Raw genomic sequence first — 14,125 nt, forward strand, 5'->3', positions numbered from 1 at the left:
AGTGCTCCATCACCCTCACAGTAAAGATTTTTTTTTCTCATGTTGAGAGGGAATTTCCTGTGATCGAGTTTACATCCGTTGTCCTCATCCTTATTGATTCTATGATCCAATCACTGGGTATCACTGAAAAGGGACTGGCTTCAACCTCCTGACAGCCATCCACCAGATATTTTCAGACATTGGTAAGGTCACCTCTCAACCTTTTTTTCTCCAGACTAAACAGCCCCAGGTCTCTCAGTCTTTCCTTGTAAGAGAGATGCTCAAGTTCCATAACCATCCTTGCGGGTCTCCATTGAACTCAGGCAGTTCTCTGTCCCTTTTGAACTGGAGATCCCAGAACTGTACACTTGACTTAATGTCCACATGATAGTGGTACAGCTAACAGTATTTATCATATATGTGTTCCAGGATTGTTAACTCCTGAGTGAGGAATAAGTAATAGCTTGTAAGATGAGAGATTGCAAAAAGGATCATAGAATCAATACAGTTGACAGAGACCTCAAAGGTCATCAAGTCCAACCTGTCACCCAAGACGTCATGACTACTAAACCATGGCACCAAGTGCCATGATGATTAGCAGCAAGAGAGAGACAAAAGTGTGCTTATGGAAGAAGCAAATGGGTAGTGTACTGTGACAAGTTCTACTGGAAGGAGAATGAAGAGAAGAGAGGTAGGTGTGGAAACCAAAGAATTTCAAACTCCTTCAAGTGAAGGAGGATGATCCAGATTCTTGGTCACTTTGATTTAAATTAAAATTCTGCCTTTTTTCTTTGTAGAAATTACAATTTTGATACTCATAGTAAATACTGGCATTTCTAATGTTCTTTCCATGGGCCTAATAACATTTTAAATACATTATTTTTTTTCAGGATGAATTAACTGAGCTTAATGAGTTTAAATAAAAATGCTACTCATGGCTAGCATTGTTGATGAAGGATTTGGCCTTAAGCTTCTCATTTGTTTATAAGATTTCTAATCTGCGAAATGGAGATAGTTGTGTCTAAGAGATGCTTTAAAACCTATGCAATGTTAACAAAATCCTTTGAGGTCTTCCAGTAGAAGTGTAAGGAGTTAAGCCCTATGAGGAGAGGCTGAGGGAGGTGGGGTTGCTTAGCCTGGAGAAGAGGAGACTCAGGGGTGACCTTATTGCTCTCTGCAACTACCTTAAGGGGGGTTGTAGACAGGCAGAGGCTGGTCTCTTCTCCCAGGCAACCAGTACCAGAACAAGAGGACACAGTCTCAGGCTGCAGCAGGGGAGGTTTAGGCTGGAGGTTAGGAGGAATTTTTACACAGAGAGGGTGATTGCCTGTTGGAATGGGCTGCCCTGGGAGGTGGTGGAGTCACCATCACTGGAGGTGTTCAGGGGGAGACTTGATAGGGTGCTTGGTTGCATGGTTTAGTTGATTAGGTGGTGTTGGATGATAGGTTGGACACGATGATCTTGAAGGTCTCTTCCAACCTGGTCTGGTCTGGTCTGGTCTGGTCTATTCTATTCTATTCTACTCTATTCTATTCTGACATTTTTCATTATAATTAGTTTAATACAGCTTTTAACTCAGTGTTGTTGAGCGGGAAAAATACATAATCCTGAAAACTAGAGAGAGCTATTGGTGAAAGGTCTAATTCAGTGTTCTTGGACCTCATGGAAAGAGCATCATTATTTTGAAGTTGTATTGAATTAAGAGCCACAAACAAATGTCATCTCATTTCACTGTCCCAAAGAAAATAGTTGTAAAAAAGAATCAGAGAGGAAAAAGAGTAGGAAGCATATTATAACTGACAAAACTGAAATAATAAGAGAATATTCATATTGCCAACAATAAACCAGGTAAAAAGTTTGTGCTTAAAGTGTTCCTCCTTGGGGTCTACATGAAAGGAGATTACACTTTGCTCCTAAATACACCAGCTTTCTAAAAAGATTAAGACCTTCTGTTTAGGCCTGCCCACACAGCTTGCCCTCTGGCTTCATGCCCTCTGTCTCTTCTAAAGCAGTCTTTGTGAGACCGAGTGTTCACCTACATAAAAAAAAAAACTTTTTTGCAAGCTCCCGTGCTTTGTTTGCCATGGCAAAGTATGACACACAGTTGCAAGGCATATGCCATATAAAATTGGGAAAAACTGGAAATGCACCTGAGTAATTTGGGATTGGGACACAAGGCAGTCTAACCTGATTTGAGTTTGGGCTGCCACGCTCTCCCAGAGAGGTTTGGCTTAATGTATTTAGAGTGTGCAGCCACACTCACTTGCTTCTTTTATATTGTCAAATGGGGTTTGAACACCATGAGGGTTTGACCTTTAATGGACAGATCCTGTAAAGTACCCAAGTATAGAAACACAGACCTAATGCCAACTCACATGTTCCTGAGCCAATACCATTTGCATTCACAAGCTGTTGGTCTTGCAGCCATGGGTAACTTGAACTGAGACAGTCAATATGGTGACTGCCCTCATTTCTTCTGCCTGGAGTTGGTGCTGTTTTGGCAGGGAGCAGTTGCTGAATCCCTGCATTACAGAGTTAGAAGTAAACTCAGTGCTAGAAATGTGAAAAACACAGAATCTTCTTCATCTTCTGTTCAACCATCCCCTTCCCTGGTGGAGAAAGGGAGTAGGAAGCCATGATCAGTGATTTCTTCAGGCATCTGAGGTCAGCCAGTCTGTTTGTGAGTCAGCTACTGGAATAACATGCAATGGAGAATGACATTTTGCTATCAGTGAAGGGTAACTTTCTCAGAAGAGTCCAACTGCCTCTCTCTGTGCCTTCACAGGAGCTATCACTTTGCCATATGGCTCCTCACTCCAGCTAGGGTGAAACACATGCAATTGATGATACTTCCCAGTATTTAATCTGCATACAGCAATTAGACTGGCCCTAGAGAGTAATTGGATTACCAGAGTGTTTGAATTAGATGATGAGATAAATAACCCACAGCATTGATAGGATGAAGTCCAGCATATCTGAAGCTTTGCTGTGTGTCCTCAGCTTGAGCTCCAAACAGCACTTGGGTTTTGATGTCTATAAGTAACCAGAATCAGGACAGGAGATTAATTTTTACTACCAGCGAAGACAGAATTTTACAAGTGATGCTCACATTTTGTGGGCCATTCACCATGGTTCCACCAATCATTAGAGTGACCTCCCAGATTATTGACTAAAATTGTATTGGTTTAGGGGTGGGGGTACAGTGGGGATCTATTCTATTTTGCTTTTCCTTAGGAAACTGTGTAGCATTTTTCCCATGGGAAAGAAACTTAATAATGGAAATGCTTCATGTCACAATCCTTTTGTGTGTGTTGTATCATCCTTTTTTTTTTAACCTAAAAACAGGATGCTGCATTTTTTTCCATGAAAGCAAATGAGACTGGATGAAGATGTCATACTCTTTTATAGCAGATCTTTCTAGCTTATGTTTAAGGTTCTGGGTTTTTTTTTTTTGTTTTAGAACAGTTTGCATGTCACAAAGGCTACTTCATGAGTTGCTTGCTCTGAGCAGAATTGGTCTCTTCTGACTGAAAACATCTCTAAACCAGATGGAGGTTTCTCCAGCTGAGCTGGTCAGCCCAGACAGTGGGAAAGTGGTGCTTTTACATGTCAAATGCCTGTACTCGGCTGAGTTTCACTCTGGAAGTACCATTGATTTTTTTTCCATTGATTGTAAATAAAGCATCATGGAGCTTCACTCAGCTGAAGATACTGGATCATATGAATCCCCACCTTCTGTGCCTGAAATTGTAGAAGAATATTTTCAGAGAGCATCCATGAAAAAATGAGACTGCTTCTCCTGCACAATCAGAGGAAACAAGATCTCTTAGGGTTCTTTAAAATAAAAATACTTTTTCTACATTTTTCACAAGCATCAGCAGTATGAGAATAAATCTATTCTTAACTGTGCTTTTTCTTTAGTGTTGGAAAGGAAGATTTCGACAAGACAAAGCAGAGAGGAGCTGATAAGAAGGGGAGTGCTGAAGGAAATGCCCGAGCAAGGTGATAACACATTAACTAGAATTTAGCTCCTAAGTGCTAAACATGGATGATAAAGCCAATATTGTATTGTTTACATGTAGCATAAATAGGTATGAGGAAACAAAGCTGAGGAGTGTGAGACATAATTTGGGACAGTTGGTAAAGAACTAAAGCTGGAGTTGAGAGATGTGTGTTCTGTAAGTGCTCTGGCATAGGTACACCACTCGACTTCTGACTCCTTTGGTTCCCACTTACTCTGTGACAGAATTTTTTCTTTTGAGTCAAAGTCTGCTATCTAAAGCAACTGGAGTATAATAATGAGAAATTTTAACTGAAACTTTGGCCTTGGGACACCAAACAAATCAATAGTATCCATTTGAGGTATCAAAAAAAGTACCAGTGCTGGGATTGTACAGATCCCAGCACTGTCACACAGGCCACATTCACAAATGGCACAAACATAAAACTGGGGAAGACATCACTTGTTTCAAAATGCTATAATGTTTAGTGGCTGGTGTTAATTAGAAGTTTGTACTCCAAAAAGCATGAGTAAGCCATGTGCTACCTCTGATTATGTTTCTAGTAGTATTCTTTCTAATACTCTTCATTTCCTGTAAATCTACATCAAATAAGTCAAGTAAAATAATTTTCTGTAGCTTAAAATCAAACCATTTGTCATTTTATCAAGGAGTCTGAGAATTCTATGATTCCAAAAAATATCTTCTCCTATAAATTGTATTACTCTGCCTGAGCTAAAGAGTCATGAAAATATCAGTGTGTATGGTTTGTATCATACATGGTGATATTAGAAGTAATGGGCTTCTTTGTCATCATATGGCATCACTTGTCTTTACAGCATTTCACTAATTACCAGGCTATGACATTCCACATAGCTGGCTTCTGAACTTGTCTCTGCCACTGTCTTTGGCTTAAAACAAGACATGTAAACTCTCCAGACTTCAGTTTGTCCATCTGTGAATTCATTGCGTGTTTTGCTACTTGCTTTACTGGGAAGCTGCCTGACTTTGTCCATTGATGGTTGTAAATTGGATTTAGACTGCTGGGATGTTAATGAAATGAGTTAACATTTCAGGTTGGTGCCAAACAGTCTGAACCTAAATACTATCATCTGAAGTAGAAGCATGTATGCTTTGTCCATGAGTGTCCTTGACTCGCTGTTCCAATCTTAAAAAGATGATGGGGCTTTTGATCCTTTGCAGAGATTGAATGGAGTGAGAAAAGGAAGTAAAGATAAACTATTTTCTCCTTCTTCCTCTTGTCTTAAGAAGGCTATCAATCCAGTCTGTGTTGCCTTCTTCACACTGTACTTCATGTCTGATGAAAATGACAATTTTTGAGAAGCATTTTTAAAGAAATACTGGATTGTTTTGAAGGTGCTAAAAAAGGAGATATAGGAAAGGTATAGGAAATGTCGATGGAGATAAAAGCTAGATGAGGCAATTACATGCAATCTTGAAATGTGAGCAGTAAGAAGTGTAAAGAAGTGACGGTTTCACATGGCCTGAAGAAGAACGAAGTGGAGACCTCCAAGAGTTACTTGGTGGCAGGAGTGTTTGCAGAACCATGACATGAATAAGAGGTGGGAATGCCACATGCAAAAGCAGAGAGGAAAGAACGGATTTATGAACATCAGGAAGAGAGAAGCTGAAACTGTGTGTCATGGTAGGCTAAGAAGAAAGCCTTGTGCAACTGTCAGCTACAGTGAACAAGACAAGGTCAAGAAGGTAGAACTTAGTTCTTACACATCACATTGAAGTTAACGTATGGGTGAGAATGAAACCATCAGTGTAATCCATAGAGCACACCAACATTGTAAGAGAGAGGCTGCATAATTGTGTTCAAACCTGGAAAGTGCCAAATGTCCAGATCCGACAGCACACAGCAAGGAAGAGGACTAGAAGAGAGTGGAATTGCCACAACTTATGAAGAATCAGTGGGAGGAACTAGAAGAGACCTCAGGTAGATTTGCAGAGTTTTTGAATGGACATCAAGAGAATCCTGTGAGTGAAAGCAATCATCTACATGAACTGTGGATGGGGTGTGAGCAACATAAGAATAACAAACCTTAGAAAATACTAGAGAAGAAAATTAGCAGTAATTTTAAAGTGCATAGAACTAAGAACAGAGATCACTAAATGAGGAAAGAAACAAAGCAGTGAGCCAGCAAGAGTATATAGCAATTTTCAGCAATATAGTGACAAATAACAAAGAGAAAGAAGTTTTGTTCAGGGTTAAAGAAACCCTCATAGCTGAAGTCATCTGGGTGAGGGAGTAAAACATAGAAGGTTTGGGAAAGACTTTGACTTGCAGAATTTAATAATGGTACAGAAAGATTTCACCTTGATTTTTAAGACTGGATAATGAGCTATTTTATTGATTAAACTGGACACACATCTTCTGAGAGCTTCTGTCTGAATTCTTGGTGGATTTACTTACCTGCACCACAGCAGTCTTGTAATTCTGTTCCCTAATCGTCCAGATTTAGAACATGTTGGAACATGTTACAGCTCATTGTGGTCCATGCAGACATTACTTTGCTATTTAAACCAAGATGCTGTCAGGAAAAGAATGAGATGCTAATGTGTACAGAATTACATAGTATTACATAGAATAAACCAGATTGGAAGAGACCTTCAAGATCATCGCATCCAACCCATCAACCAATCCAACCCACCTAAACAACTAACCCATGGCACCAAGCACCCCATCAAGTCTCCTCCTGAAAACTTCCAATGACGGCGACTCCACCACCTCCTTGGGCAGCCCATTCCCATGGGCAATCACTCTCTCTGTACAGAACTTCTTCCTAACATCCAACCTAAACCTCCCCTGGTGCAGCCTGAGATTGTGTCCTCTTGTTCTGGTACTGGCTGCCTGGGAGAAACAGACATGAAGCTGGACCTGAAAACCCACTTCCAGGTCTGCTACTGCAGAGGTGTCCACCCAAGGAATGTGGAAGCCTGTAGAGTTCTTTACAGAACTTTTTTAGAGCAGATCTGCAGACTGATGTTTCACATTTCAGTAAGTCTTTCCACTTTGCTGCCATGGAAACTTGAAAGCAGAGGTATGCTGTGTGTAGTCAGCAGGTGCTAAGAAAGCAGTTGAAATAGGCAATATCTTTTTAATTTTACTTTCAGATGGTGATGTAACAGTAAATTTTGAAACTTCAAATGGACACACCATAGCTGTTGGTGAAGAAGCCATACAAGAAGAAAATGTGGCAAAAGCCAGTGGAGATAATGGTAATTCAGCAGAGAAAACATCAGCACTGGAAGGAAAAAAAGAAGATCAGAAAGGTAAGTGAACACATTTTTCATTAATTGTTTTTTGCCTGGTGAAAATATTAACATGTTCTTCCTTAGCACCTATACATGCTGTGAGTTCTGTTCTGCCACAAGGATGCCAGCAGAACCAGCCAAGGAGATCAGACTTGGGAAACATCAGTATTTCATCACTGGTAGGCATGCCTTTTACTGTGGATATCGTAAGGTCATAAAAGGAGCATGGTCAAAGCATGAAAATGCATGGAGAGCTGTTCAGTTTCCAAATTCAGTGTAAGCCTTTCCTTGTAGCCATGGACAAGTTTTCATATCAGTTTTCCCTGGAAAAAAAAGCAAACCCACACTTAAGTGCATATGCACCGCCTTGCAGTGTCACTGTAGAAGTGGCTCATGGGTTGGATGTTGAGAAGTGTTTAAGCCACTTAAAACCCACATAATTTTGAATGTAACTCGTTCCTATTGGTTTTCATTAAATCTTAAACACTTGCAGTCCAGTTTTTCAGAAGTATTCGAGGGACTATAGCACTACTGCAGACTGATGCTAAGTCATTTATGGAAAATGTACTTTATGACCATAAGGCTTTCTACATCTAAATTGCAGTAAATACTGCTAAATATTTCCCAGTTGCAGAGTCTATATTATTTTTGTTACCTTTATTTAGATCTACCTTGATAACAAGAGTTTCACTGAATAAGGGAAAAGTAAAGATTAGTGTGGAATCACAGGATTTGGGCCAATTCTATTTTTTTTTCTCAAGCCTTTTGAATAATGTGTTAATTCTTTTCCCTGTAAAAAAGTGTTCTTAAATACTCTTCTACTTAAGTAGATATTCCTAGAGGAAAAGCAAGGATACAGAAGATCAAGGATTTTATGGCTGGTTGTTAGGCTGAACATCTTTTTCAGTGTCTTCTAGTAACCTCTACCCATAGATGAATGAGCCTCTAGAGGTTGAGAGGGTCAGTTTGGCTAACACAAAAATGTGAATTCTTCTCTGGGCTGTCTATGTAAAAAGTGACTGAATGTCCAAGGAGAGTTGCCCTTCTTATGATATTTCTAGTACTTCCTGTCTCACAACAAGACAGAAATATAAGATTAGCCTTTTTCATGACATTTCAACATGTTTGTCTTTTGGTGCCAACTAGAACCAGATGTGTATTGTGTAAGGGGAAAAGAGTTATAAAAGCTGTGGAAAACTCCTTTAAAATAGTTCAGGTTAACTTTGGGGTTAAATCAGACCACTTATTAATTTATGCATCCTTAAATACAGCCTTTTGGAACTGCCAGCTCTTGGAATATTCCTAAGGTGCAGGGTTTTTTTAGAAATAGGCATTTCTAACTATGTTGAAATCCCCTCTAGCTGTTTTTGCAGAATGTAGAACTCCAGCAAAGCAGAAAAAGTTCAATATCTATTTCAAACACATTGTTACACTTTACACTCGTTATATATTGTGTTGATCTTACAGGGAGAAATTAAAAGTGGTTGCTGTACAGGAATAGACTCAGTACAGAAGAATATATAGATAGCACCCCAGTACCTCAGGCCATAAAACATGCTGGTGTTTCAGATCACAACCCTGATCTGAGAGTTGTGGAGTGAATACTAGCTGGACATTCAGGTGCAATGGATGCAAGCATCGTCTTTAGTAATGCTGATGTTATGCTTTACTGAGCCCTGAGCTTGTATTTGTGAATCTTGAAGGAAGTTATATACATTTCCCATGTTCATAAAACCTGAAGACAGGATTAATTCCTGCTGTTCAGTGACACAGTGTGCTGCTGTTTGAACTCTTGCTGATCCACAATGTTCAAAAAGTTCATCTTGGGCCCTGAAAGTTACAAAACTCTTTTGAAATGCTTTTATGAAATGCTGACAGCCTTTACTTGCACACTTGGACAAGCAGATCTGGAAAATTAACTTCTCATATAAATTTGATAATGACTTCTGCTTAAAAAGAGTAAGTGATTGGTAATGGTTTGAGTCAGAACAAAACAGGTGAAACTAAACCAGCGGGTTAACCTGTCTTGTCTCCCAACACAGAAGTGAGGGAAAAACTTGGGATTGAGACAAAAAACCCAGTGAGATAAGAATAGAGTTTTCTGATCAAAATCAGAAAAACATGGTACAAAGTACATCATTACCTTATGCCTGTATGCAGAACAAGCACGGTAGAAAGCAGCAGCAAGCAGAAGCAAGTGAGCCAAAAGCCCAAGCCAGAAAACCACTCCCCCGTCCCTCCTTGTCCTGCTGCCATCCCAGCAGAAAAGACAACAGCCAAGAACCCGGAACCAACAACTGGAACAGGAAGCCTCCCATGTTGCAGTCTAAACTTCCAAGCCCCATAATACTTTGCTCCAGTTAGCACTTTCATTTTTTTGAAGCTGGCATGACTGCAGCATGGCATAAATAACAGCAGCAGGTTCAACTCAATCCATGACAGTGACACAGGCACTTTCTGATAATGTGGTGAGAGTTGACAGCAACATGTGGTAGAATGTGGAATATGTGAGGAATTAAGTTAAAGGAAATGCTGTGTTCACCTGAGCCACAGAAATACTATACCAACAGGGCATACATCCTTCAGTGAAGGATGCAGTTTGTAGTCCTGTTTCCAAAGGAGCTGATGAGATACATACCTATAGTGGTTTTCCCCCACAAGATAACTCTAATACAGAAAGCTGGCAAAGGTTTCAGGTGTTCATATGTTCTTTTCTTTATATTTTTTCTGCTCTTCTTCAAATCTGCCATTAAATTTAGCCATTTCTTTTTCTCATGGGTAATCAAGCCCTATGAGAAGAGGCTGAGAGAGCTGGAGTTGTTTAGCCTGGAGAAGGGGAGACCTTATTGATCTCCACAGCTTCCTGAAAGGAGGTTGTGGCCAGGTGGGGGTTTGTCTCTTCGCCCAGGCAACCAGCACCAGAACAAGAGGACACAGTCTCAAGCTGTGCCAGGGGAAGTTTAGTCTCAAGGTGAGGAGAAAGTTCTTCACAGAAAGAGTGATTGGCCATTGGAATGGACTGCCCAGGGAAGTGGTGGAGTCACTGTCCCTGGAGGCGTTAAAAAAAGGATTGGATGTGGCACTTGGAGCCATGGTTTAGTGGTCATGAGGTGTTAGGTAACAGGTTGGACTTGATGACTCTGGAAAAAAAAAGCCCTCTGGACTCTATGGGTTTTTTTCCAACCTGGTTGATTCTGTGTAATACAAAATACAGAAGGTTTGGAGACACAAGCTCTGGTCCTCTGAGCATGTGTTGTTGCTGGCCAGCAGTTTAGTTTGTCTACAAGGAATGTTCTTCAAAGTTAATTTTTCTGGGTTCATTTTCTAATAGGTCTTTGCTTTATTCTCCCAAAGTGGAACAAAACCTGCTGAATTTAAGATAGTAACCATTGTTTTCCAGGGTGTCAGACAAGAGCCTTCCTTTTCTCAGAATACCAATCCTGCAATGTACTCACTGTGAGAGTCTAGGCAGACTTTCTTTCCTCTTCTTGTCTAGTTGGCTTCCTTCGCTCCTGAGCTCTTTAGATCGTTGATATGAGTTGGGGTTTTTTGCCTGACTCCCAAAGAACCTCTCACTCCAGCTGAGCTATTTGCTGGCTAAAACCAGTTCTTCTAAAAATAGTATATCTTCAGTTCATCACCTGAACTATGCAAATGAGACTGAAGCCAGTCTTCTTAAAAGGAAAGCTACTCTAGGTAAAGCTGTATTTGGGCAGAGCCTGTCCACTAATTCAACCGGGCTGGCTCATGCTAGTAGGCTGATGAGAGACACAGGCTTTCACCCACAAAAGTTGAGTTTCAGAGGAAAACTCCTGATTTCCAAAGCTGCTATTTCTTTATTTCTTTTAAAGGAAATATATTGTAATGTGGCTCCAGAAATAGGATTTTTCAGATGATGATTTTTATGACCTAACCATTGAATTATTTGAGCATATCTATACAGAAAGCATAAGGGAATGTTGAAGCCTACATGCCTGTCACTCTCCTTACAAGTCTTAGACCAAGAAGTGATAAAAGCATGCAGTGACAGTGAAGACATTTTAGGTATTTGCTTTTCATTTAACAGCTTACTTTTTATTCCAAAGTTGATCAGTTAAAAATGTAAAATTGCTATCAGTGGTTTGGGTTTTTTGTTGGTTTGGGTGTTGTTTTTTTTTTGTTGTGGTTGGTTTTGGTGTTGTGGTGGGGTTTTTTAATTCCTGTTTTATGTTGGAATGTGTTATCTTGCAAAATACCTGAACATGGTTGCTTTAGGTCAGGTATTACACCTGTCCCTTCCTCTCCTCTCCTGTTTTCTGCACTCTATAAGGTACAAGCTGTCTTGCACATGGTGCTGTTGAAATCATAAAGTTAGCTCTGGAAGTCTGCAGACATAGAGATCTGCTCATCCATCTTCAGGAAAGATGAATTCAAAACTGCAGTGAGAGCTGCAAAGAGCATTGTGAAACGGCTGTTCTTGTTCAGCCTAGCAAAACGGAGTCTGAGAGAGCCTGAGTTCATTTGATGAATGCAACAAGTTGATACATATCCAGGAGAGAGCATGGCTAAAGGACAATGCTGGCACAAGTAGAAAGGAATAAACAGTGGCTTGAAATACATTCAGATTAGAAATTAAAGGAAGCTTTCTGACAATTAGAATGGGTCTATTATTGAATAGAATTTTAGTAGAAATAGCAGGAACAAAAAATGGAGCTGATTAAAGTTTATGAAAGGATTTGTATGATTTAGCCACCTGCATCAGCACAGTCAAAAAAAAAAACAGACAGAAGACACCTTGTCTTGCCCTGCATCCCATATTTTTGAGTGATGGCTTCCTGAGTTTTGATTAATCAGAACACAGCACTTTGCATGTGCTGGAAAGGAAATTAATGACTCTCAAAATTCTGAGTTTCATTTTGCAGTTTCATTTTGCACTCCTGCAAAAGACAACAAATCATATGTTATTTCCAACTTCCACATTACACAATGTTATGCCACTGATTTGTGCTCATCTTCCAGGAGAAGGGTGCTTTGCAGTCAGGGTAGATGATGTGCTTGTGCTGTGCGCTGCTGAGTTTCCATGAGCTAGCTTCCTGTCACTGCTTGAGATGTAGAAACAGAAATACCAGTACTATATGGCAAAATCCTGGGGTAGAAAAGCTTTCACCTTCAATTCTTTAGAAATTCACAGAAGTAAAGAGACAGTTCTTGTATTATACAACTCAGTCGTGTGTGGCTTCTGTAACCATACCCAGGATTTTCGTCGGGCCATTTGGTGCACAGCTTGCAAAAGGTCCCACATTTAGCATCCAAAAACATAATCTGATTTTCCCGTGCATGTGGCACATTGACATCTCTCTAGAAGTTTTTGAGACTTGATGTGCCCCAACAAGAGCTGTTGTACACTGAGTACTCTGTAACCCTGACTGTCATTTAGGTGGTTACATGAGAGCTTTCTTAAGAGTCTGGCCCTAGTTTCTGTGAACAAGAAGATCTGATCTCAAAGTGAGCTTTCTTGAAAATCTGGCCTTTGCAAAACTTATTCTAAACATAAACATACTAGTGATCCACATGCTTAATGAGACATTGCTTTGCTTTCCTATTTAAAGAGTATTTTATAGGTGGATTGCTTTTACAGCAGATGGCTTGATCAAGACAGCAGTGAATAAAAGACATTCCTCTCTGATGGTGTTTTGGAGACCTTTTGTTGAAAGGTCAGTTTGTGATGAACAGATGTCTACATTAAGAAAAACAACAACAATAAAAAATATTTGGCAGCTGGTAGTGAGGAACCTGAGGGATTGGCTTAAATAAATAGGTGGGTCTGAAGTGATTTAGATACCGCCCTGTTTTGGCAAGAGATGCAAAAGAAAGAGCAGGCATGAAGACCATGGGGCAGAATCATGCCATTTACAGACATCAGACCATCAAGCCGCTGCTGCCATTATTAGTTATTTGTATTACTACAGTACTTATGTATATACTAGGAATTTTTTTCTCTACTAATATGACTGGAAACAAAACGTGGTAATGGTGTATAGGTACACAACTTCTAAATTATTTCTTATTAATAAATAAAAGTTTAGCATGCTAGACCCATAAGTAAAACTTACATCAAAGAATTGCTTACGCTTAAAATTCTCTGATCATTGTGTCCTTCAAGATCTTCAGAATACAAACCCTCATCTTTTCTTGCCATATTTGTTATTAATGGAATAATTTTTTTTTAATGTCCTGCTTTTCCAGAATTAAGTCAGTTTTTCAGCTTTGAATGAAGGTAGGTAGAATTTCACAAGGAGATGTTTTTTGCTAGTCAAGAGCAGACCAAACTGTAATAAATATGTATGCTTCTTTCAGAAGTTCTTTCTCTGTAAAGCAGAGGCAGTAGAAGAATCTGTGTTCAAAAGAACCTGTTTGAAAGCTGTAAGAGGTTGCTATACAATGGTTCTTCCAAAACCATAGCAAAAAAATGTTAGTCTACAGGGGGCTGGAAATAAAGGAGAAACCTCTCTTCATGACCAGAAAGAATTAACGTGTGCATGTTGCTTTTAATAACTGCAGGTGATGTGTTAGGTTCACGCTCACATGTTGTAAACTAGAGGTTGAAAAGCCTTTGTTTGTCAGATGAACAATGTCATTGTCTAACACATATTTTGTTTTTCATCTGCTAGTCTTAAAATGAAAAGATGCTGCTTATCTCTTGGGAATCTTTTACATGGGAAGGAAGAGAGCTGGGAACAGCCATTTAAGATGTGTAAGAATGAGGTTCTAGTAGGAACATACTGTGAGAAACTAATTGAGTGATAAAAGAGACTGTTAGAAGTCCTTGCAAGTACTTGCTTGGCCCCTTTCTTTGCCCATCATTGTAGTTTTAGTAACACACCAG

The 14,125-nt window shown here is 39.7% G+C and overlaps 1 protein-coding gene across 5 annotated transcripts in view; it reads left to right on the forward strand.

Annotated features, from left to right (window-relative positions):
* PHACTR2 (phosphatase and actin regulator 2) overlaps nt 1-14,125 on the forward strand; it is a 157,165-nt gene that overhangs the window by 108,383 nt on the left and 34,657 nt on the right. For 4 of the 5 annotated variants that reach the window (XM_068150927.1, XM_068150961.1, XM_068150953.1 and 1 more), the window contains exons 3-4: nt 3,902-3,982; nt 7,120-7,278. In XM_068150927.1, the coding sequence (XP_068007028.1) occupies nt 3,902-3,982; nt 7,120-7,278 (240 nt within the window). The remainder of the gene's footprint in view (nt 1-3,901; nt 3,983-7,119; nt 7,279-14,125) is intronic. The other variant, XM_068150936.1, reaches the window with a different exon arrangement.

Source organism: Melanerpes formicivorus, unplaced genomic scaffold (genome assembly GCF_026170545.1).
Source record: "Melanerpes formicivorus ecotype bairdi unplaced genomic scaffold, bMelFor1.0.p_v2 SCAF_2, whole genome shotgun sequence".
Lineage (NCBI taxonomy): Eukaryota > Metazoa > Chordata > Aves > Piciformes > Picidae > Melanerpes > Melanerpes formicivorus.